Source organism: Danio rerio, chromosome 13 (genome assembly GCF_049306965.1).
Source record: "Danio rerio strain Tuebingen ecotype United States chromosome 13, GRCz12tu, whole genome shotgun sequence".
NCBI classification, from domain to species: Eukaryota; Metazoa; Chordata; class Actinopteri; order Cypriniformes; family Danionidae; genus Danio; species Danio rerio.
This window is the reverse complement of record NC_133188.1, coordinates 13633995-13661152: the sequence shown is the minus strand read 5'-3', so window position 1 is coordinate 13661152 and position 27158 is coordinate 13633995. Positions and strand designations below refer to the sequence as shown.

Genomic DNA, 27158 nt, shown 5'->3' with positions numbered 1-27158 from the left:
TTGTTGTTGTTGTTGTTGTTGTTGTTGTTGTTGTTAATGGTAGTAGTAATAAAAGCAATAATGACTGGAGTAATAATTATATTTGAAACTGCATACAATAAGAAAGCAGTTATTTATCTGAATAAATATTTAACTATTTAACCTTTTTTTACATTTAGTAAATGCCACCTTGATGAGCAGAATATTTTTTAAAAAAGAAAAGAAAAAAGAAAAAAAACGAACCAAAACTTTAGACCAGTAGTGTATGTTACTAAATGCTAAACGAGAAGAATTTAAATTAAATACGTGAAGTTAGTTTAGCGAGGCATGTATTACAAAATTAGACAGATTTAATTAGGAAAACTTGACATTAAAATACTAATAGATAATCTCTTCTGAAACTAAGATTCTTGTTACAAAGGAGAGAAAAGAACAGCAAATGAGAGAATCTGAAACTTTCTCCATTTGATCCTTATTTGATCTCATTGCTCTGTAGGAGAATCCGCTGAGGTTCGAAAGAGATCTCATTTGAGATTTTTCACAAAGAAAGAGCGAGGGAAGCGAAAGCCATCACATCTGTCTGTTGTGGTGGGATCAGGGTTGGGGGAGGGTCTCAGGGTTGAGGGGAGGCCATGAAACAAGGGATTAAGCAAAAACCAAAACCCCTTTAGAGTTTAATGACCAGTAATCCAACTCTAATTAAGAAAGAGAGAGAGGGAGAGAGATCTAGAGCTGTGAGGTCTGGAACATTTGAGAAGAGCTGAGGTCATGTGACATCTGATGACATCATTCTGTAATATCTTAATGATGCAGTGCTGGTTGCTGCTCTCCGTTTGGCTGACTGAAGCAAGCTGTGCGTAATATCAGCTGTGTGGAGTTGCGCTGCACTTTGATGGCTTTTTTTGGCTGTAGAATAAAAGTGAATGGAAAAAAAGAAGTTGGGTCACTGTAGATTCGCGGTTCCCACTTCAAAGCTCAAATTGTCTGTATTCAACTAAATAAAATATCCAACCACACACACAAATGCACATATGTGACCCTGGATCTCAAAACCAGTAATAAATGTATTTTTTTTATTAGAGTTATACATCACATTGAATATGAATAAACATGCTTAGGCTGAGATAATTTTTTTGGAAATCTATAATTTGAGGCTTTAAAAGAACATAATATAAAAGAAATCTCTATTAAAGTTGTCTACAATGTATGAATATGTAAAAAATATTGGATATGATTTTAACTTAATATTCAATTTTTTTGGGCTATTGTGTAAGAATAAGTTTTGTGGTCCAGGGTCACATTTAGGGTCCAGATCATATCTGCCAACACTCTTGGTTTTTTTTTTTCGGGAGTCTCCTATATTTTACACCCGCCACCCTCCCATTTTGTTATTTCTTACGGAAAACTCCCGTAATTCCACCCCCTCCCCCTTGTCCTCATCTTTTTGGTACAGTCTCAAACACCCAACGTCTTCCACTTCCCATACCAAGTTTGGTTTAGTATACAATCGCTGCTGCTGCTCGGAACCAGGTTCTTGATTCAGTTACTAACACCACAAGCCTCATCTTTATAACCCCCACTTTGTCTCGTCCCCCATCCTCGCTCTCCCGGAAAATTGCTGACAAATGTTGGCAGGTATCCTTACAGTGCCTTTATGGTGCCACTGACCATCTGAGAATGCATTGAAAACTGGCATGCCAAAGGAAATGCCAGCCTGCCAATCACCCCTTCACATTCATCTGATACCACAAGCAAAATAACACCAGCTAAAGCCATATTCAGTCTACTTAATGGGTTTATTGTGAGCGTATGTGTGTGCGCGCACACTTACAAATGTGGGTTTGTGAGCTTGCATGTACGTCTGGAGTCAAATGTGGCGTCTGTGGGTTTAATCGCCAAGTTTTGTGGGCTGATCTGATCTGGAGTTAATTGTTTGAGGCGGGATGAAAGCATGTTTACTCAGTCTCTTAAAGACACACACACACTTCTTAAGTCCAAAAATGACTATCATTTTAGCTGAAGGGTGTATTTATGCTCTGATATTGACGTTAAGAAGCGTAAAAACACAGGCCTGACCACATGATGGATCAAATCATGAAGAGAATTTGTGGGAACATTAAATAAAGGAAAATTGTTCAGTTGTTATAATAGGTTATTATTAGGAACCTGCATTGTGCGTTCATGGCGCTGCAAAGGATTTAACAACGGGAATCTGTCTGCCAGAGCATAAATGTGCCTCACACTCACGTAAGAGTGTATGCAAGTGTGTTTGCTTTTCCAAACAAATTTGAATTCAGTCTGGGAATTAGGCAGCCAGTCTGACGCTGCTGCAGAAAGCTAGAAAAATCTTTCCATAAACATTCACCCACAGAAGACTCCCGGAGAAGTAACACCCCCCCACCCATTCCACATCCCTTTAAAAAAACTGAACTTCATGTTAATATACATTAACGTACATAGAAGTATATTGGTGCCTATGAATTAATGAGTTACATCAGGGGTTACCAATCTCAGTCCTGGAGGGCCGGTGTCCCTGCAGGGTTTAGCTCCAACTTGCCTCAACACACCTGCCTGAATGTTTCAAGTATACCTTGTAAGACCTTGATTAGCTTGTTCAGGTGTGTTTGATTAGTGTTAGAGATAAAATCTGTAGGACACCGACGCTCCAGGAACAAGTTTGGTGACCCCTGGGTTACATCATGCTTGGTTTCTACTTTATGATTTTACTTTCATGTTTATGTTTTTATCTCAGCAGAAGCTCCATACTGGACCCGTTCGGACCGGATGGAGAAGAAACTATTGGCTGTTCCTGCTGCCAATACAGTCAAGTTCCGCTGTCCTGCTGCTGGCAACCCAACGCCCAGTATCCATTGGCTGAAAAATGGCAAGGAATTCAAGGGAGAGCAGAGAATGGGCGGCATTAAGGTAAGCCAATAAGACTATCAATGTGCATGCGCAAACATGTGATTGTGTGTTGAGGATTACAGATAATAAGAGTCTGCAATTAGTAATCATTTGCACAGATCCCCAACATCTGCTCCTCCAAGCGCTCTCTGTCTCTGGCTCTCTGGATTTTATTTGCTTGTTGTCTCTAGAGAAAACGTCCACCTGTTGCTGTTCTTCTGAAAGAGCAGAGGAACGCAAAGTTGCTGTGTGGTCTTGTTATTGATGTGTTGATATGCTTGCTTGCGTGCGTGTGTTGTTTGTGATGATGTGTATTGGAGGTCATCCACTGATTGTTAAGATTATTTTAATTTATTAGCATTTTATTATTTTAAGTATTAGCATTTTTTAATCTCTTTAGTGCCTTATGATCTCCCCCACCCCAGACACACAAACAATTTAAATGAAGTTTCACTCAAAAATTAAAATTCTTTTAGCTTCATTTTATCTGTAATGTCTAAACCTATATGATTTTCTTACATGTGTGGAACATTAATTTAATTTAAATAAATACATTTTATTTTATATTATTTTATTTTATCATTCATTTTCCTTCGTCTTAGTCCCTTTATCCATCAGGGGTCACCACAGCGGAATGAATCACCAACTTATCTAGCATATGTTTTACACAGTGGATGCTCTTCTAGCTGCAACCCAGTACTGGGAAACATCCATACACACTCATTCACATACATACACTACGGCCATTTTAGTTAATTCAATTCACCTATAGCATAGAAATGCCAACTGACCAAGGTTGAACCAGCGGCCTTCTTGCTTGTGACAGTGCTAACCACAACCACTGTGTTTGCAATTTAATTTAATTTAATTTAATTTAATTTAATTTAATTTAATTTAATTTAATTTAATTTAATTTAATTTAATTTAATTTAATTTAATTTAATCATTAATTTTCCTTCAGCTTAATTATTTAATTTTATTTTTATTTCTTATTTTTATTTTTTATTTTTTAGTGTGACCAACTTAATTTTATTTTATTTTATTATTAATATTCAATTAGCTTAATTTGTTAAAAAAAAGAAAGAAAATCATACCGGTTTGGAGCTACATTATGACAGAATTGTACGTTTTTAAGCAACCCATTAAATACTACAGCCTTCGTAAACAAAATCAAAATTAGATCTTTTAATATTTCCGTAGTTTCTTTTACATAGCGCTGAGATACATGCAGACGCTTAATGAAAACCTTAACAGTATTTACAAGACATCAAGACATTTGAGTTTCCATTGCAATCCGAAATTATGTGCTAAGTAACAAATATACGATTTCAAAAGAGACCAACGCCTAATTTTAAAAGAACTCAATTGCTTCTTTTCAACCAGAATTTTTAACATTCTGCGGCCAATGTCTGCTCTCGGCACATTATCCGTCAGTTAAATTGAAGTGTATCGCAAACACTGCATGTTTCCACAGATTTGGCGAACAAACTGTGTTTCTCCAGGCAGTTTGGCATTTCTATTCTGCTAAATATTACCAAGGCTGAATCCATAGACGGCACCTCACATGAAATGCCAATAGTCCTGAAATTGAAACCGATTCTGGCTTCACTCACTCTCCTGCACGACAGGCCACTCTTTCTCACCCAATTTTAGATATCCAGACATATAGAGCAATATAGTATAGCTTTAAAAAATATTCAACGGGATTGCCATAGTCAACGACAACATTTCTCCATGCAAACTCCCTGGCTTTTAATAAAACCAGCTAGTTTTAGGGAGTTTAACTAATTTATTTAGCTCAGAAAGTTACAGAATAATTAAAAAATACATATGCTTTGAACTGGCAACTGGGTCAAAATGGGTATTTCTCACCAACTTTGAGTCGTGCAGTTCACATTCATTTAATATTCTCCTATTTTTTTTATTTTATTTGAGCCTACGGACATAAAGAATGTATTGAAAAAGCACTTGCAAGTGTTCAGGGGCCTTCTAAGTGACTTCAATGCGCACATTTATGCATTCAGACACTTAAACACCCTTGCTTCGCATTGATCTATATGCTAAGAGTGCCCCCCCTCATAAGAGAGACATTTAGAAACAAAACATTGACCTCTCCACCTCTCCATGACCACAGTGTGACCAGCGTGCCCTTACAAACACACACACGTATATGCACACCAGGGGTCCCGACTGACCCAGGGTCATCCTTTATACCAGACCTGCCCTCTGCATCAGCGCAGTCACTGTTGGCATAGAAATATCTGACAGCTTCATAATAGCTGTATTTAACACACACATACACAGGAGCTTGACAGCTCAGCTAAATGTCTTCTGTCTCTATTAAGACCAAGGCTAAAAGTCAAGCCTCTCATATTTATATTATGCGTAAGTATGTGCCCCCCTCTTTAAGTTTCGATATGACAGGCCTGATGGCTTGATAAGGCACTCAACAATGTGTTAAAGCACGGAGCGTCATGCAGAATTAAATGCAAAGAGTTCTCTGAGATAAACGTCGTCAATCTTAAAGCTCTTTTCTGCACTGCAAGGGGAACAGTAATGTGACGGTTATGTTTCCGTTGGCACTGGATCTGGCTGTAAGTTTGACTACCTCTCTGGCCGACAGTCAGGGCGCGTTAATTGCCGACTAAATGCGGTAAGATTGCAGAATGAGTTTTAAATGCAAGTAAATGAGTCACGTTCTGTACTCTCATAGTTTGAAAGTACCCAAGGCTTTGTTTAGACAGTTGACTTTCCCACAGCTTTCCCCTTCAAACGGCCACACACACATGAACCCAAACACACACACCTCAGACACTTTCTGGCAGGGTTCTAAGGTCAGAGGTCAACTCTCTATTGAGTCATCAGAAGGGGGATGTTCTAAGGGGGTGTTGCCGTGGCGATTTAGATACCTTGATTGACAGGGGGGAGGCGTGGCCTTTGTCGTGCTCACATATGGCAGCCGAAGTCGCTTTGTTAGAATGCTAATCTGTGGCACTGTGGGTTAGTCACACCTCACGCACACATACACACTGATGTTTTGTGAAAATGTTGCATTGGGGAGTGTGTATGCAAGTGGCTCGCAACATATTCAACAGCTCAATTGACAAGCGAGTGAAGAAAGACTGCTTCGTCCTCAGAGAGATGACTCAATTTCAGTCGCGGTTCTCTGTGGGACCACCAGTGCTTGAAATTCTACATGCTTCAGTAATGAAATGCTGAATATTTAATCCACTGACAAATGTGTCTTTTGTCTGTTCGCTACAGCGGTATATGTCTTTATTTAGTGCTTGGGTGCGATGTGTCATTCATTTAGGTTTACAAATGTTTAAAGGGCAAGTGTGTAATTTAGCCATGTTCTATTCGACCTGAATGTTCATGTTTCTCATGTATTATTATTGGACATTAATTAAATCCACTCTGAAAGTGACAGTAGCATTTTGTTGGTGGCTTCAGGTAAGCAGGAAATTTTCCAAGACCATCTAGAACCTGATGGAAAATCTTTGTAAGGTTTTTTTTTTTTTTTACTGGGCCTGGTTTCTCTCAAGAATTTTTTTTTCTTTCACTTTTGACAATTGGTGAAGTTTTGTCCCTTGCCACTGCCGCCACTGACTTGCTTGGTTTGGGACTTGTGGAGCTGTGCATCAATGGATTTGCTCTTCAGTGTTTGAACTTTCAGCAGTGAAAATTAAACCAAAATAAACTGAATTCTGAATTCTCTTGCGGTCCATCATGGGATAGTGTAGCGTCAAGCTGAAGCACACTTCAGAATCTCGCCAGAAGTAGTCAGTCATCCAGGTAATTCGCACGTACTTTTTTTCAAATTCTATGAATTTAGACATGCTACTCGGCTCGCGTACTGTTTTAGTGTACTATTTTGTGTGGAAGTATGCGATTTCGAACGCAGCTCTAGAGTTTTTTTTTAATGGTTGGGCAACTTAATTGTTTTTTGTTCAATCCACTTAAATTTGTAAAAACTGATAAGTTAACTTAAATACTTTATGTTGTTTCCACACATTGTGTGGTACCCAGCATGTTGTATGGCGTATCAACAGGTTTTATATGACAGTTGACCTTGGTAATAGACTGGTGTGATAATAAATACAGATTACACCACAATTAAAACTCCGAAATAAGTCAAAGTATACAATTCTGTATATTTCTAGAAAACCAGATTAAATGTACATTATTTCTCAAAATTGGTTAAGGAAACCTGTTTGAAAACCAGTTTATTTCTAATTCACTCTGCTACCACTTGTTGCCAGTAAACATGTCATCTTTAAGTTGTTAGAAGAATAGATCAGATTTAGATGAAAGATATGCTGTTGTTGGTTACCTGAATAAGAAAAAAGTGTCCAACATTCTTCAAAACATCTTCTCTTATGTTCAACAGAAGAAAGAAACTTAAACCAATTATAGTACAATTAAGAAATTATTACAGAACTTTTATTTTTGGGTGAACTGTCCCTTTAAGTGAAAACAACATTGAATATATGTGTTTGTGTCTTTAAGCTGGAATCTTTATCAACAGAGACTGATTGATGTCCCCCTGTAGTTCACTCTCCGAGGCTCTAGAACAGTCTCTCACATGATGGCTTGTGAGATTATGGGCCGGCTGTACAATATTGATGGCTTTCCGGCAAGACTACCACTTTCCACTGGGAGGGAGAGAGAGAAACCATTTTGTCGTTTTAATGACTAGCCCTGGGGTCAGTTGTTTTTGCTTCCTGTCTCTGTGGGTCAAATTAAACAGTTCTGCTGTCGGAACGAGCCTGCACCATTTTGGCACAACCATAAATCCTGGACATGCACATACAAACACATACTCAAGAGAGACCTGGTCTTCCTAGCACCTCTAGACTCCCAAAGTTCTGTCACAATTCAATATGCAACACACCAGTCTTAACTCCTAGCCTCTGAGTGTGACATCAGAGTTAAAGAGGCTTTAGCAGTGTAATGCCGGGAGGAATTTTTTCAGGACGAATTTTGGACTGATTAACAGACCTTTTCTTTTTTGCAACGGGGTACACCATGACATGGCAACACTTTTTACCTCTTATCTTTTGATGAAAGATGGGATAAATGTACTTACTCTCTCCTCCCGTTCCCTCTAGATAAAGTGCTTGGGTAGATTGAGGAACAGCTGAGAATTCCTCGCAGCATTTCTTTACTGCAGACACATTGAGATAAATGTCTTACACACACACACACACACACACTCACAAAATGTCATCGTCAAGTAAGATATGGCCTTAAATTAACTCTCTCATACTCTCGCTCCACATGGGGAACTGACATTAAATACTTTTGGGAAGTTAACAAGGCTAGGCTAGGATTTCAGTGCAACCGGCTCAGACAATCAGCACAAGCTTATGCAGTCCAGCCCAGTATTTCTTGTCTTTGGCAGTGTGTTTGCACTGTCTTTGCAGTGTTTGAGTTTGACTCAGTTTACACAATTAAATGTCAAATAATATCGATGTTCTTTTGATGTCGATTTTATAAGCATACATTAGTGCCGTTGTACTTTTGTGCTCATTATTTCTATTGTTTCATTGGTGATAATAAAAGGCAACATGCCTATTGAAGAATGCACAGGAGAATGGCTGATAATTGAAACGAAACAATGAAATGGTAATAGTGTATTATGCAGTCGCTGTGCTTTATTTCTTTTGAAGCTTTGTATATTTGCATAGTAAAATAAAACTCATATTCTGTGATAAGCTGTAGTTTTTTTTTCAGCTATTGTGTCAAATTAACTAAGTTTATTGTTTGTTTTTTTTCTTCTTCAGAATATAGCTTGATGATTTAACCAAACTTGCAAGGCCATTAAAAGCTAAAATTTTGTTGTTCTTTATTTAAGCTAATCAAAAACTTTCAAAGAAAAGTTACAGAACAATATAATTTCCCTTGTGCATTTGCATTTGTGTTAACCTGTATCGGTAGACACATTAAATGTCAAGTACTCCCATGCAGACACGCACACACCCACATTTCTAATACCGCGGTGCGTGTCAATCAGCAGACAGTAAAGCTTCAGTGAGTGAGAGTGAGCCAGTGAGAGGAGCTGAAGATCCAGAAGACGAGGAGGAGGTGGAGGAGTGCAGGGGGCACAGGCGCCTCTGCCAACTTTCTTAGGCATGTGTGTTTGTCTATGTGCGTGTTGCCCGCTCAGGCAGTGTTACCATGCAACTGTTCAAAAACACAGCCCATAATATTTACACAGTTACATTTCTTTCCACTCAGACTTTCGAAGTGCTCGGAGAAGGAATGAGAGAGAGACCGAGAGCAAGAGGACTAAAAAGAGGCAGAGAGAGAGAGAGAGAGAGAGAGGGAGAGAGAGAGAGAGAGAGATATATATATATATATAATTATAATAAGTGAATGAATGGGTTCTTCTGTGCGTGTATATATATATATATATATATATATATATATATATATATATATATATATATATATATATATATATATATATATATATATATATATATATACATATATAAACAGTACATGTGTATGAGATGAAGGGACTTTCTATACAAAAAGAGACATTGAAATCAATTCTGTCTGTTGGTGTTCGAGGAATTACAAAATGAAGCCAAAAATAAGTAAATAAAACAAACCTGTGATTATTTACTCATTCTTGTGTTGTTCTCCATCTGAATGTTTTTAGAAAGTAGACTGTCTATCTATCTGTCTACTCATCGAATCTATTCATTTAGCTATCTACTGTATGTTTGTCTGTCTGTTTGTTTATGTCTGTTTTTCAAAACATTTAAACAAATCATGAACAAGACAACGTTTATTAATAGTTCAGGCCAACTTAATTATGTTTACAAGTTATGTACTGTATACTGTTCATAACTATATAGACTTCTGTAAAATAGTAGAATTTAATATAAAAAAATGTTTCTCATTTTCCTTGAGTTATTTTGTTATTCTCATACATTATCACAAAATGTATATATATGTACATATATAGTCAAGCCTAAAGTTATTCATACCTTATTCATGAATAATTATAAATATTTTATGACTTAAAGGTACTTTAAGAAAGATTTTTACTTAGAGAATGGACTCTTACAAATCCGGACATTACTGTATTTTGTATTTCTGCAATATACAGTTGAAGTCAAAATTATTAGCATCCCTGAATTATTATCCCCTCTGTTTATTTTTTCCCCGATTTCAGTTTAGCTGCAAGAACATCTTTTCAACACATTTCTAAACATAATAGTTTTAATAAATGTTTTATTTTATCTTTGCTATGATGACAGTAAATAATATTTTACTAGATATTTTAACTAGGCAGGTTAGGGTAATTAGGCAAGTTTTTGTATCATGATGGTTTGTTCATTGCATGAATTTGTAAGGGAACAAATAATGCATGAAATGGTAAATGCAAATATAAGAGTGAAATGTAAAGACTTTACTGTTTAAACAGTTTAAAATTATAAAATAATTTTCTTTTAATTATTGTGTCTGAAAGCTATTAGCGCTTAAAAACATGTGCAAATGATACATTTTTACTCCATTAAGGTTAAACTTTTTTTAAACTTACAACTTGATATAAGAACTATATAATCCCAACTCAATATTGCAGATCATGTGATGTGACTATTGTGGATGTACACATTGCGATATCAATGCTAAATAGATATATTGTGCAGCCTTAATATATATTTATATTTTTTATAATATATATTATTACATATATATATATTTTTTTATTTTTTTATTTTTTTTTTTTAGATTTTTCAATTGTTTTATTTTATAGATAATTGTTATAAAATTTACAATATATTGTTATTGTGAAAAAAAGCAAAACATCTAATACTAAAATCTAAAATTGATGACAATAATTTTGATGTCAATTCTGCATCCTGTTTAGTATTTGAACTCCAAATCATTTCCGATGTATCAGCCTAGTGGATCTAACTCATGCACTAACATTATACAGACACAGAGAATTAAGCACCTGTTCTATCTCAAAAGAAAAACCTTAGGAAAGATTCAAGTGGACCTCTTATGTAATGTCCTACTTTATGAATAAAACTCTGTCTCTGTCATCCTCTTTGTCTAGCTGAGGGATCAGCAGTGGAGCTTGGTCATGGAGAGTGCCGTTCCATCCGACCGGGGAAATTACACATGTGTGGTGCAGAACAAATACGGGACAATCAAGCACACTTATCAACTCGATGTGCTGGGTATAAACACGCAACACACACACATACTGTATACAACTTTTAATTTTAAACTCAACATTATGACTAAATGCCCCCTTTGTCTCTCATCCAATCAGAGCGCTCCCCTCACCGGCCCATCTTACAGGCAGGACTGCCAGCCAATCAGACGGTAGTGGTGGGCAGTGATGTGGAGTTCCACTGTAAGGTGTACAGTGATGCTCAGCCACACATCCAGTGGCTGAAACACATTGAAGTCAATGGAAGCCAATATGGGCCCAATGGCGCCCCCTACGTCAATGTTCTTAAGGTACAGTTGGAAGAATTCATGAATGAAACACTTGAAACTGTTTTCTTATCAAATACTGTTGTTAAAATTTTGTTTCAGGAGTTTTATACTGATTTTAAGGGGTCATGAACTGCCTTTTTTGTACTGTGCTGTGAGGCTCACTTATAATGTAAAGGTTGTACTGTTCTGTGAGGGTCACTTATAGTGTTATTTAGATTTTACTTTCATAAAAAATATATCTATTTAGAAGTTATAAACTATTTGTTTTGATTATCTAATTTTAACACACTGAAGGTGCGGCAGATTATAGACTCAGAGGTAAATAAGTAAGTCCATTGTATGATTGAGTATCTTGCAAATTTTAAAAAGGATAGCTGTTTGTCCTCTAGTGCATGTACGTTTGACAGCATAGATACTTAATAGATAGATGTGGCTTTGATTTAAGTCAAAACACAAAAATACTGAGTACATATCAATAGATCAGTAATAAGCAGCCATTTCGAATGTTATTACACAATGGGAGTTTTCAGTGGTTATCAGCTGATAGATATGGGCCAGTAGGGATTTCTGCACCTACTAGTAGGCTTAGAAAGCTGCTATCATCCACCCCCATGGTTAATCAACTATAGATCTCATACGGCTGTGGCCAGTTAATGAGAAATATTTATACTATCTATTAAATTTTCCATTAATTGTACTGTTTAACGTCTACCCCCACCTCAACCCTAAACCCAGCCGTCACAGTACTGTAAAAACATATATAGATCTGGAGTCTTCTCTATTAGTATAGTTGATTAACCATGTGGATGACGATAACAGCCTTCTGAGCCTACTAGTAGGTGCAGAAGGCCCCTACTCACCCATACCTATCAGCTGATAACCACTGATAACGGCCATTCAAACGAGTGATGCAAACGAGTCAAATATTCGAAGAGGGTGTAATAACAGACAAAGCAACAGTGGACATGAAACAAAAACAGTTACTGTCGTCGTACTGACATGTTAAAAAGTATAAATATAAAAAACACAGTTAATATATTTATTTCCAAGGTTGAGTTTAGGAGGAGGGAAATGGAAAAACACTGTTTTTCCACAACATAGCACTACACAGCATCTTGCTGTCTTCATAGAACATTGTTTGGTTTCTGTTTGACCTCTTTCGCTATTTACCTACTACAGCTTGAATCAGTGGGCGGAGCTAAACAGGCAGTAATCTAGAAGTGGGTGTTGATCTTCTGTGGAGGTGGAGTTTAACCATACTGTTACATAATAAAGTTGCACATATACATCTTGTTATTTTGACAGATTGGCTTCAATATATGCAGTTTTATAATTATAATTCTATATAATATGCAGTTGCAGTTTTTGGGCTAACGAGAGCATTTTGAGTCATTAAACGAAGAAGATGTTTTTATAATACAACTCTCTTATAATCTCTTATATGTCAAAAGATCAAGCAAATTAACATTTCAGTTCATGACCCCTTTAAAATATATACATGATTTAATGGAAAAAAAATACAGGCAAACTTTTATTATGAAAGCTTAGTTTGTTTAAAATATGTGCTTCAAAATATGTGCAGATCAAATTAAACCACATATTCTTTATAAGCTTTGGGTGACTCTTGAAGAACCTCCTTCAAAGTAATAATCCCACCCATGTTCACATCTCGCTGTAGATCCTGCAACTGGAGAATTAGGGGTCCCTCGCTCTCTTTTTCCTCTTGGAGGAGTGAGAGAGGAGGCAGACATCTGTTTTGGGCTAAGCTAACCGCCGCGGTGGCGTCGCGCACAGAGACAGCCATTAGCTGTGCTGCCCCACTCACTCTTCAGAGGAGAAGGAGGAAGGGAACGAGGGAAGAGGCTCCTGAAAAAGCCATGGAAAAAATGAGTGCGGGAAGCGAGGGAAGGGCCGAGTCAGCAGGCAGAGGAGGGGAGTGCGTCGGCTGGCCAGACCGCCGCGCTATTTTAGACTCCCACATAATTGAAACAGTATTTTACTAGGAGCCGCGCGCCGGCTTTTCCCTTCCCCGCAGTCTCATCTGCGCACCCTCTAAAGCCTTCCCCAGCCCTCCCAGACCGAGAGTGCTGAGCGACAGATCATGTGTGGCACAGCGCCTGCGATCAAGGCAAAGATCGGAAACAGAGAATGAAGCAAATGAAGCATCAGAAAGAAATACAGAAACGCATATGTGTGGGGTGAAGACAATTTTTGAGGATTTAATTATAGCGAACGCCTAGCAATTGGCAGGTTGAGTCATGGCACCAATGCTGGGCAAATGAGTTTGAATCCTGCTTGCAATATTTCTAACACTCTTATTATGGGAATTTTCGATTAAAACGAAGCGCTATAAAATGGCACTTAGATATGAATCAGTCTCAATCTATAAGCAATATATGCATGCAAATGTGGACAACATAAAAATACAGAGGGCTGCAACATGATTTCTGCTCCAATAACTCCAAAACTCAGTTATTGGAAATAAAACTAAGCCTTTTTTATCTTCGAATCAAGTATACCATATCAGTTAGCAAAGATTAAATCCTTAAGAATAATGAATAATAAATATTTGAATGCATTTAACAACATGCATGTCTATACTACAAAAGCAATATGACTGATAAATGTGTTTTCGACAACATTTGGAAGTGGCTTTAAGACGTTAAACAATATTCTGAAGGTGGTTAACAGGCCTTTATGGTCTATTTGAATGCATTCAACAACATGCATGTCTATACTATAAAACCAATCTGACCAACACAGTCTCATTCTGAAAACGTAGTCCTGAAGACGTTTCTGAAGACAGCAAATTACATTGCCGTAGGTACATATGGCAGTAGAACGCTACCGGGGCGGTATAACCTCCATGTGGAGGGCTTTCCTGCCGCAAACAGTTTGTCCAGTTAGCTCGTTGTGTACGTCGGCGGACTTGAGGTGCAGAGAAGAGTTGACAACAAATGCGTTCGAGTCCGGGGAAGAGCGGTTCGAGAAAGCTGGTAAGAAAAAATCAGAATCCAAAAAATAAAATGAGCGAGTGAACATTGGGGTGAAAATGTAAAAAAATGTAAAATCCGAAAATAAGACGAGGGCTTTTCTTTTTCTGGACGGCTTTTGTAAACCATTGGTTGGGTTTAGGGAAGTAAGCGGGCGGGCGGGTAAATCGGTAAAATTGGTTGGATTCGTAGATACGAACAGCACTCGCGAGAGAGAAGATGCGAAAAAGCACACACATCGGCCTCTCACGAAAACAAAAACGTAGAGGCATACCTCTAGGAACGTATATTGCGGTCTGCAGAAACGTCCACGGGACTACGCTTTCAAAATGAGCCTGGTTTGAATCTGACTGATGACTGTGTTTTTGACAACATTTTGAAGTGGTCAAAATAGGGCTGTGCGGTTTGGGGAAAATATCTAATTGTGATTTTTTTGACAGATATTGCAATTTGATTTATGTTTTATTTCAAGCTTCAAGACGTTAAAAAATTATCTGAAGGTGTTTAACAGCCCTTTATGGGCTATTTGAATGCATTCAACAACATGCATGTCTATAATACAAAAGCATTTGGACATTTGGAAAAGGTCAAAATGCGACAGATATTGTGATTGCGATTTCATTTACGATTTCATTCAAGCTTCAAACTAATTTTATTTTAATTCAGGATTCAGCTCAATAATCTGTAAGCCGTGGCAACAGTTCTGCAACAGCTCATAAAAATTACCTGTTTTTGTTTGGCGTTTTTGACTTAAAAACCAAAATATTCCCATATTACAAATACTGTTTTTCTTTGATATTAATTTGTCTACTAATCCAACTTGTTTTGTTTTCTTTTTTGTATTGTGGGTGTATATCAGTTGCGCAATTCTGGTTGGGCAGAACAAAAGTGTGCTCACTCAGTTGGCGAGTTATAAAGCCCCGGTCAGATCACACGGTTTTGGCACAATTTTCTGGACGTAGGGTGTTGTGGGGAGTCGTAAATGACAAATGGACTTTGTGACACAAGATTCAATCGTTTCTTCTCGTGTAATGTGGCAGTTCACTACAAGCAATACCATGTTTGCGATGCCTCGCAGAAAGTTTAGCTTGTTTCATTTTCTGAAGCATAGTAGACTGGTTTTGAAGCACTTCACCTCAGATGTTATTTGTTATTCTTGTTTACATATACACAGACAGTTGAAGTCAGAATTATTAGCCCCCCTTTGAATTTTTTTTTTTTTTAATATTTCCCAAATTATGTTTAACAGAGCTAAGAAATTTTCACAGCATGTCCAGCTAACCTAGTTAAGCCTTTACATGTCACTTTAAGCTTAATAGAAGTGTCTTAAAAAATATCTAGTAAAATATTATGTACTGTCATCATGGCAAAGAATAAATCAGTTATTAAAAAACAAGTTATTAAAACTATTATGTTTAGAAATGTATGAAAAAAAATCTTCCCTTTATTAAACAGAAATTTGGTGGAAAAAAATAAACAGGGGGTTAATAATTCAGTGGGGGCTAATAATTCTGACTTTAACTGTATATATTTTATATTGCAACCTTTTGCGATTAACTAATCGCAACATTTCAAATTGCGATTTAATTTCGATTAATCGCACAGCCCTAGGTCAAATTTCTCAGATCCCATTTAAATTAGTATTTAGCATCAGCCACTTGTGATCAGATCAACAAAAAACATCCTAAATCCTTCAAACAGGGCCTACGATACAAGATTTTGGCACTGAAATAACAGATTGACGCAACTGTTCTGTAAATTTGGCCCCAAGTATATCAGTATCTTAAAAAAAGTGGAAGAGCAAGTTGTGTGGGAGTGCTTTAAATCATTAAGTGTGTGTGTGTGTGTGTGTGTGTGTGTGTGTGTGTGTGTGTTCATGTGTGAACGTGCTCGCCTCTGATTAAGTGTGTGTATGTGTTTCTGCAGAGTTTTGTCAGTAATGTAAAAGAGGCCCAAGATACGCTGACTGTGTATAATGTGTCAGAAAAAGATGCAGGCCAGTACTGGTGCAGAGCCCACAACTTTTTAGGCATGTCAGAGAATTCATTCTGGCTCACAGTGTCCCAGCCAGGTAAATATCCTTCCTAAAAACAGCTGCTGTCAATCAAGACCTTTGGTGGCATAGAGTCAAGCTTCCCTGAACTCCCTCTGTCTCTCACTGCTCTTCTCGCACAATAAATAAGGTGACTTCATTCAAGGGCTTGTTGTTTGCGGCCAGTCTGTTTCATTTAAGTGATCGCTTCTTCTTGCTCTTCTTACCAATCAATGCAGCAGGGGTGTGTTTAATAGCACCTGAGACACACACACACTCTCTCATTGATTTTCTCACTTACTTGCTCTCTTGAGTGTTGAGACACATGCTAATACATAAATAGGTTTCGGTTTTATTTTCTAGCAAGATGGTAAATTAAACTTAAATCTGGTGATATTCTTTAAACCGGCGCTCTGGATGAGAACTAATGTGACCTGCTTTTGCTGACGGGGCGTTCAATTTCCCACTAGAGTTTCACTTTGCATTCTAGGTCATCTCCTTATGAGCAGGATGGTGGTATTTCTGGGTTACTGGTGATGGGTTGACTGATCTTCTCTTGTTCAGATCTTTCTCCTGGTGATGGGTGCTGTGCTTTTTCTCAAGGGTTCTGGTTTAAGCTTTTCCGTCTTTCCTTTTTCTCTCTCTGCTTTTTCCAGACTGCTGGGATAAATACTACGGATAAAGAGCTGGAGATTCTCTACCTGACCAATGTGTCTTTCGAGGATGCGGGGCAATACACTTGTCTGGCAGGGAACTCGATTGGCTATAACCATCACTCTGCTTGGCTTACAGTCTTACCAGGTATAGGCTCACTTTCCGGGGTTTTCTTTTTCCTCTAAGTTTCAGTACTTCATGTTTTCCAAGTTGTCTTTGCATCTTATGCTTTTGAAATGTTTTTAATGTTATATGACTTGGGTTGTTCCAATTCTGATACTACTATCAAAAATGCTACTAATACCACAAAAAATCCTGGGATCGGTATCGGAGAGTAATTGATGCACTATAATTATACTGTTAATTATACCATAATAGCTTTGCTTAACACTGCAAACTATAAATCCATTCTCCTTTGCTGCACAGAAAACCAGCACAGGAAGCTGTGTTGCCACAGTTTAAAGCAGTGAAAAAAGAAATCAAAATATACCATCCAGTGTTGGCAGTATTTCAGAATAAAACAACACTGCAAAAAATTTTGATATTTTATTGATCCCATTGGCAGAGTATTTTTGCATGTTTAAAAAAAATCCATTAACAGATTATCTGTATTATATGTATAACTGTGTTATATGTGTCATAATACATATTATTTCTGAAAACGAGACAGCTTTTTGATTTAAGAATTTTTACATATTTGTACTAGGAACAAGACAAAAGTTTCTAACCAGTAAAATGGTGACCCATGGTGTCCCGTATGCAATAATATTATGCAATGATGCAACTTTGGCATAAGTTAAATAGTAAATTGAAGACTAGTAAACATTAGGATGTACCGTTCCAGAATCATAACGTATGGTAACCCCATTGAAACAAAGTTTTCAATAGACAGCCAATGAGCAATTAAGATTAAAGAGCAACTAATTTATTATTGTTTTGGATGACCAGTCAACAAAATTGTTTATGGACTTTGTTTTAGAGAGATTATCTTATCTTATTTATATATAGTTTTTTATAATTTTAGATTTGTTTGTTTTATAGTGTGAAATAAAAATACACATTTCACTTTACAGTATCTGATTTGTAGCTGCATTGTACTTTTTACAGTGAAGAACAGTGAATTATATTACTATTTGTTAAATAAATATTAAATAATAAAAATACTTTAGTTTACTGTATGGACTCTGTTTTAAAGATCTATGCGCAAAGTCTAGGGCGCAGAAGCATTAAGGCGTGCTCAAATACACTTCTGCTATTTTAAGGATGGAAAAATACGGTTTGCGCCACGGTGCATGGTCTAGTTATAGGTCTGTTTTAAGCATAACGTACCTTAAACCAATCAGAGTCTCATCTCCCATAAGAGTCAGTTGTGTTTTTTGGCGCATTTGCTATTTACATGGCGTACTTTATTAGTGGAATAACTGAACGCTACACTAGCAAGAAAAAAGTATCAAACTGTGCGAGGATAAAGAACGAGCCTCCTCCATTCCACCTCTTTACTTTCTATTTACTTTGCTTTGAACTCTTTACTCCTTTACTTTCGTGGATAAGGAAACATATTGTTTTTTAAGCACACAGATTTGTTTAAAAAACAATTTCTAAATTCAGTCCTAATTTCCAGCAAACACATAAATGAACAATAATAGCGAATAGTAATGTAGATAATAGTATGTTACAAAAAAATATTATTATATCCAAACACACGTCTTATTCTTATAACCAATATAGTGATGCATACGTCGCCAAAACAAATCTAATCTTGGTGGATAAATCTAATCTTCTTTTTATTAGAACAAATTTAAATATGCATATAACAAATAACACTACAACTAATAATAATATTATACTAATGCGAATTGTCATGAACAAACCGATTCCCTGCTGAACATCCTATATGTATATCAAGCAATGTGTGAGCGTTTGGACCTACTTAGGCACATAACTAACGTGCTCTGTGCTGGACTTTAGATCAGCTTTTAGTTGGTTTATGGTCAATGTCTATTTCAGCTCCGAAAAACACACCAACAATGCGCCTCAACACACCTCCTTTTTAGAGCAGCACGCCCATGAGTCCACAAATTGGTTCAAATAGATTTGCTATTTAAATAACGGAGTACAAAATATGAAAATTAGGGTTGTGCTGGTCTGAAAATAGCAACAAATCGTGCCAAACACGTCTTGTGCCTTATTGTGCCAGGTGTATGTTAGGGCCTTTTGTATTTATTCATGTTTTATGAAGGTACAAGTCTGAAGCTTACAATAAAATGAAGCAATTCTATGAACTCATAAAATGCTAGTTGTATATACAGATATACAATCAGGTATCAGTACTCTGTAACCTGAGCCCAGAAATTGGAATTGGAAAGGGGAAAAAAAAGAGTATCGGAACATGTCAGTATTTGACTAGACGTCTGTTTCTTTTTAGTCACATCAAATTAAATATGGCACTCAACTAAAATCCTTAGAAAAACACCCTAGTAGTTTTTAATTGTTTTTAGATTTAAGCGCGAAAAAATAGATGATGGGTTTTCCTCATCGACTGTTTCCACTTGATAACTCATGCGCTCGTGATGGAAGTGCTTGTCGTGTTTGCTGGAGTATTTACTGATGGCACAGAGTCCCAGTATCTGGGAGGCCCGATTCATTAATTCTTACATCCCCTGCGCTCATCCTGTTATCCTGCTCTCCGTTCTGCTGCTGTAATTAAAATCGCTGGTCTCGTGTAGAGCCACTGAACTCAATCTGTGGAGCTCATCGCACAAGTGCCAAATAAGCCTCCCGGAGAGAGGGACATTATAGGATGTTTGTACCTGCATGGGGGTGCAATAGCATGCTAATTAGTTTTAAAGGTGGCTGTAAATTAACTGCAGACCTTTAATCGAGAAAAATAAATAATGATTGACTTAAAGGATATTTCACCTACAAAAAATTACATTTTACTCACCCTCAATTGTGTTTTTTCTGTTGAACACTAAAGAAAATATTTTGAAGAATGCTGTTAACTTGTAGCCATTGATTAAATGTTGGCGGAATTTACATTTTTAATCTAACCATTAGTAAGATTTGTTTGTAAAGTTACTCTTAAATTAAAGTCTCGAGATTGTAATTAGTGGCCAGTTTGTTTTGGATTTGGTGTTTTAATAAGCTTTATTAATAACATGGTTAATTCAATGTCGATTCTTAAAAATTGCGAATCTATTCTATCAATATTAACATTGCTCACTTGCAATGTAGTGCATAAGTATTATTAAATGAACAAACCCATGTTACACAGCATCCCAGCAAGCAAATCAAAAGGATGTGGATTGTATTTGACCAGTGAGTTTGTAATTAGTTTGTTTTGGTACAATACAGTGAGGCATGAATACCTTGTTTATAAATACATTTTGAAACAAGAAATAGGTGGAAAGTATTTTTTTTTAGCTATTAAAACACATTAAATGAAAAGGATATTTACTTTGATTACAAACCAGTCAAATGTTTTTTTTTTACTGCCTACGGAAGTAGTCAATATATTTTAGGGGGTCCAGTGGTTACGTACTTAAATGGAATAGTTTAGGTAATAGTTTAAATGTTCCAAACCTGTTTGATTTTGTTGATTTTGAAGATTTTTTTGAGGACAAGCTTCCAACCTGGAACCATTGACTTGCCTTGTGATTGTTTTTCCTGCTATAGAAGTCAGTGGTTACGGGTTTTCACTTTTCTTCAAAATATCTTCTTTAGCGTTCAACTTGATACATAAACTTGATTGGTTTGAAACCCCATCAGTGTGGGTAAATTGAGAGGACATTTAAATTTTGGTGTGAACGATCCCAGGAATCCCACTCACTGGAAGTAACCCGAATTCTGAATTGAGTTTTCATTTATTTTGCATCTGCTATGTAGCACAGAAGGTGGCATTTTAGTTTATTGTGCAAAATGTTTGGTGCATATGTCTCATGTTGTCATTACTAGAAGTCTGATCTGTGCTTTTGTGCTCTGTGTCAGCGGTGGAGATGGAGAGAGAGGATGATTATGCAGACATCCTCATCTATGTGACAAGCTGCGTGCTCTTCATTCTCACCATGGTCATCATTATTCTCTGCCGAATGTGGATAAACACGCAGAAGACTCTCCCGGCACCACCTGTTCAAAAACTGTCCAAATTCCCCCTCAAGAGACAGGTAACAGAAAGTAGATACAAGATTTGATCAACCTATTTCCTCTACTCTATCTTTATCTCCTCTCTAAACTACTACACATTTATTTATTTATTTATTTATTTATTTATTTATTTATTTATTTATTTATTTATTTATTTATTTATTTATTTATTTTATTTTTATCTATCTATTTATTTATTTGTCCATTAATTTATTTATTTTTCTCTATGTATTTATTTATTTATCTATCTATTTATTTATTTGTCTATCTCTTTATTTATTTATTTATTATCTATTTGTGTGTGTATTTATTTATTTATTTATTTATCTATTTATTTATTTATTTATTTATCTCTTTATCTATATATTTATTTATCTATTTATTTATTCATCTGTTTATTTATTTCTATATTTTTATTTGTGTATTTACTTATTTATCTATTTATTTATTGATCTATTTATTTAATGATCAATTTATTTATTTATTTGTTTGTTTGTTTGTTTGTTTGTTTGTTTGTTTGTTTGTTTGTTTGTTTGTTTTTTTGAAAATAGGCTCATTTTACAAATCACCTAGAGTTAAACATTAGAGTTGTATCATTTTCAAATCCATTCAGCCATCTCCAGGTCTAAGCTAGATACTAATGGTATAATGCAATTCAATGATTTATGCTAAGCTAAGCTAAGCTGATCTAAGCTAAGCTAATGTCTTAGATTAGATTAGTGGATTCCAAAATGGAAAAATTTAACTGTTAAACTCCAGATAATAAAAATAAGCCTATTTAAAAAAAAGCTGCCAAAAACTGCTTAAAAAGCTTTTTTATTGAAATTTTTTGTCTTGTTTCAAGTCGTAGTATGTACAAATTCTTAAATCAAGAAGCAAAAAATGCTGTCTTGTTGTAAGAAATAATTTAAAAATTATTGACAATAATGATAATGACAATATTTTTTGCTTTTAAAGAAAATGCTTTTTGATTTAAGAATGTTTAGATATTTGAACAAGAAACAAGACAAACACTCCTGTAAGAAAAAAATAGTTTGCAGTGTGACAGTTCACCAGTTCAATGAAAATGCTATCATCCCTTACTCTCATGATTCACACTTGTTAGATTTCTTACTTCTATTGAACACAAAATAATATATTTTGAACAATGTTGGAAACTGGTAAATATCTGAAAATTGTTCAATCAAGAAGCATTTTTTAGACGAGCAAGAAATATTGTTCTGTTTTCAGAAATAACATGTTGACAATAATAATAATGACAATATTTTTGCTTGTCTAGAAAATGCTTTTTGATTAAAAAACATTTGGATACTTGGACTAGAAATTAAACAAAAATGCCTTTTTGCAATGTTTAAAGGGACAGTTTACAAATTCTAAGAAAATGCTGTCATCATTTACTCTCTTGATCCACACTTGTTAATTTTCTTTCTTCTATTGAATACAAAAGAAGATATTTTAAAGCATACAGGAAACTGGTAGATATTGACTTCCATATTGACTTGCTTTTTTCATACTATGGAGTCCGTGTCTCACAGTTTCTGACATTCTTTAAAATATCTTCTTTTGTGTTGAACAGAAAAAAGAAAATGTTTGGAGCCACTTGGGCTGCTAGGTGTATAAAGACGTTCTCTGTGTATGTCATGTGGCAGAGGAATATCCATGCTCTCCTGGTGACTGATCATGTTTCTCTCCTGGTGAAACTTGCTCTCTCTCTCAGTTGTTTTAAACATTTTAAATCATGGCAGCTGCAACTGACACGCACTGTCTCTCTAATCTCTGTTGCTCCCTCTCTCCATCTCTTCTTCTTTTTCCCCTCAAGTTATTTCCAGCAATCAAAGTCTGACAATGTCACACTGGAATCAGCGCAAGCTACATAATCATGTTGCGGTTTTGTTTTTTTATCTCTTTTCTTCAAATAGAAAGTGTGTAGGTGTATTGTGAGCTACTTCTGTAGTTCTGATTTTAGAAAATATTGAGATATCATTGTCAGACAGTTTGATCTTCCTGCAGCTGACATATTTTCTCAGTGCGTCATCAAAATCTAGATGGATTTGCATTTCCTGAAAGAAATAGCAGTGCTTGGAAAGAACTAAAAATAAGATTTAAGTGTGCTGATTTTGGCGAAAAAATTGAAATTTATTTATTTAACAGGGACAATCCTCATCAATCAACAGTAAAACTGTTAAGAGTTACCCACAAGGGCTAATTTTTATCTGTTGCCCCCCTTCCAAATTTAAAATAAAGGCAACCTAAAATAAAGAAAATACATTATTACACATACAATAATAGTAAAGTTACATACAGAAAAGGGATAAAACATATAATAAGAATTTCATAAAAATCGAGAGAGAAAAATTACACATGATTACACATGAAACTTGATTTGCTTTTTCCCATTTCTTTAACTTGTATTTAAATGTTAAATAATGTGTAATAGCCCTTAAATCAATAGGAAGTGTGTTCCAGAAATGACTGGCTCTAACTGAGAACACTGACCGTGAAAAGGTTGTACGTCTACAGCACAGTCTCCTCTAGTAATAGATTGTGTTGCTTGACTATTATTATTCTTGTGTATCACAAACTCACACAATGGAGTTGGAGCATATCTGTTTACATTTTTTTTAAATCATACAAGCATCCATCATTTATATTATCAAAGCTCAATAAATAATGTTATTGTATAATATTACAAAGATGATACCTAAACGTCTTCTGATCAGATACTTTAAGTGTCTGTTTATAGTGATTCAACTGTTTTACTGATGTGTGACCAACTAGTAAGACAACATATAATATAAGACAAAATCATGGAGTGCATGAAAAGTTTTGCTGCTTCATTAGTCCAGTAAGGTTGTATATGCCTGAAATTGGCCAGATTAAATTTAACAACTTTAACAACGTTCTTGGCATGCTTTTGGAATGTCAATATCTAAAGTTAGACCTAAATATTTAAGATTAGAAAAAGAGTTAGACAGCCAAGAACATCCAAAGATTCAATGATCAAAAATATAGGACAGCTTAAATTCAACATGCAATGATTTAGTTATAACAATGTCATTGCTTTTAAATACATCGTTCACAAAAATGAAGATTCTGTCAACATTCACCTACCTTTTATGTGTTTCGAATCTGGATGATTTTATTCTGTTGAAAATAAATGAAGATATTTTGAAAAATGCTGAAACCATTAATTTCCATACTATTTGTTTACGGTCATGAAAAACCTGGAAAAGTTATGGAATTTTGACATGGCACTTTCCAGGCCTGAAAAAGTTTTGTAAGACCTGAAAAGCCCACAAAGTTTTGGAAAAGTCATGGAAATTAGTTTAAAAAATATCCGTATACTTAAATATGGGTTAGTTGTCTTCACTTCACATGCAAACAAACACATGCTCTCACATTATTAGCGCTGTGAGAGCATTATCTAAATACATATTACATAGATATAAAGATTAATTAAAAAACTAAATAGATTGAAGCATGTGTTATGATATGAAGCTGCATTATTTTTCTTTTTATTTACCACGTATACATAGACGTTGCGTAAAACAATAGTTCATGAAAATGTACTTGAAAGTCATGGAAAAGTCATTGAATTTTAGTAGTAAAAATGTGAATGAACCCTGTATGGAAGTCTTAGCTTCTGCAGCTTTCTGCAAAATATCTTATTTCATGTTTAGCGGAATAAAGAAACTCATAATCGTTTGAAACCACTCAAAATGTGAATAGTAAGTAAATTGTCATTCTTAATTGAACTATCCCATTTATTCATTTATTCATTAATTTTCCTTCGCCTTAGTCACTTATTTATAAGGGATCGCCACAGCGGTAAGAGCCGCCAACGTATCCAGCATATGTTTTACACAGTGGATGCCCTTCCAGATGCAACCCAGTACTGGGGAACACCCATACACTCTCAAATCCACACACATATACTACAGCCAATTTAGTTTATTCTTTGGACTGTGGGTTAAACGGGAGCACCCAGAGGAAATCCACTCAAACACAGGGAAAACATGCCAACTGACTCAGCCAGGACTCGAACCAGCAGTGTTCTTGCTGTGAGGCGGCAGTGCTAACCACTGAGCCACCGTGTCACCCCTGAACTACACCTTTAACAAAGTTTTGAATGCTTAAAGATGGAATGAAATGAAAACTTTATCTATTGTGACATTTATCCTAGTGAAGTTGCTTCTCAGATGCTTCAGAAACATTAGTGGCCACTGATTTGGCCACTAAATCAAAAAGGTATGAATATCCATGAGATTGGGTTGGATCACTTTTTTTGTTTTGCTGTTGATAGATCCAATCCAGCATGGCAATTCGTAACTTTTTGATTTAGTGGGTAATTTTTATGAATTGGACATTAATTTGTACATTTAGTACATGAGATGCTCTAATGATGGTTGGGTTTAGCGGTGGGGATTGGTGGCATGTCTTCTTTTAAAATATCATAAATATAAATTTAAACGAATCAGCCACTTTTCTGACAATATATAAAATAGTTATGTTTACTTATGAGATCCAGTTGGTGGATCTCATCTGAGGGATTGGCTGTTCCATCCCACATGCTGATAAATATTTTTTTTGGTTAAAAGAATATGAGGAGGAATAAAAATGTTACATCAAACATTCTGAGTTCAAATCTTGTAGACCTTTCCTCTCTCATTCCAACTTCGCTTCCTGTCTAGTTACTGTCAAAAAATATATATTTATTTATGTAGAATTAATGGGTTAAATCTAAGGGAAAAAAAGATGTGTGTGTGTGCATGTGCGGCATCAGGGAAAATGTTTCTTCACACACAATCTTCTGTGGTCCATTACAGGTAGATCTGACAGCTACAAACCTTTGTCTCTCAGGAGCACTTCTCCCGAGAACAGAGACCGTGTTTATGTCTGCAACACAACACTTCAGAGTTGATGATATTCTTAAAATAGACATCTTGATTCCCTCTCTCTCTTTTTCTGGCTCTTGCACTCGCTGTCTCGCTGTCTTGCAGGGACAATAACATGCTGTTTTTATTCTTTACCCAAGCAGGTGTCCTTGGAATCCAACTCTTCCATGAATTCAAACACCCCGCTGGTCAGGATCGCCCGCCTGTCATCCAGCGATGGGCCGATGTTGCCTAACGTGTCTGAACTTGAACTGCCCTCTGACCCCAAGTGGGAGTTTACTCGAACAAAGTGAGTTGAAGCTAAAGCACTCATCAGATGATTTTAATGAAGCTAATTGTTTGTTTATTTGTTGAGTTTAAATGATGATTTGGTTACAGGTTAACGTTGGGGAAACCGTTGGGAGAGGGCTGCTTTGGGCAGGTGGTGATGGCTGAAGCCATTGGGATTGACAAAGAAAAACCCAACAAACCTCTAACTGTTGCTGTCAAGATGCTCAAAGGTGAGTGTATATTCAAATGCCATCATTTTTGTGTGTTTTTTATTTTTGAAAATTGATTAGTTACTTTTAAAAGAGTATACATTCTTTGTAATAGCTTATTTAAACTTAATATAAACTTATTTTTAATAATAATATTATATTATGCAATAATTAACAATTAATAATAAATCGTAATTATGCGCATAGTTCACGTAATAATTTTAGAGCAACAGGTTTACTCACTTTATTGAGTAAAGTCACCTAATCGATTTAAAAGAAACAGTTTTACTCACTGAAGTAACTTTTTCTTTTTTAAATATCAAGATAGCAAGAGAGACATTAAATAATTAATTCTTAAATCTAAACGACTCTGACAAACTTTACTAAATACGACGAAAATACATCTAAATTGGCTGCAGAATATTTGTATACTATTTGAAATAGGTAATCAACTCATTCGTCTTATTTAAATAACCTGCACATGTTATTGTTGTAATTATTAAAATCTTTAGAGATATTATCTGTTTTTATTCCCTTTTTTTCTGTCATTTATTTCTCATTTGCTGAATATTTTATTAATTTGATGATGTCAATATAATACATATTTTAT

The 27158-nt window shown here is 35.7% G+C and overlaps 1 protein-coding gene across 21 annotated transcripts in view; it reads left to right on the top strand.

Annotated features, from left to right (window-relative positions):
* The window catches only part of fgfr3 (fibroblast growth factor receptor 3), an 81351-nt gene that overhangs the window by 38353 nt on the left and 15840 nt on the right, over positions 1-27158 (top strand). For 4 of the 21 annotated variants that reach the window (XM_073919926.1, XM_009307188.4, XM_017358795.3 and 1 more), the window contains 7 exons: positions 2732-2904; positions 10964-11087; positions 11183-11373; positions 17034-17178; positions 21019-21194; positions 26210-26358; positions 26448-26569. In XM_073919926.1, coding sequence (XP_073776027.1) covers positions 2732-2904; positions 10964-11087; positions 11183-11373; positions 17034-17178; positions 21019-21194; positions 26210-26358; positions 26448-26569 — 1080 coding nt within the window. Of the gene's footprint in view, positions 1-2731; positions 2905-10963; positions 11088-11182; positions 11374-16271; positions 16417-17033; positions 17179-21018; positions 21195-26209; positions 26359-26447; positions 26570-27158 lie in introns of all 21 variants that reach the window. The other 17 variants (XM_073919929.1, XM_073919924.1, XM_073919918.1 and 14 more) reach the window with 7 other exon arrangements.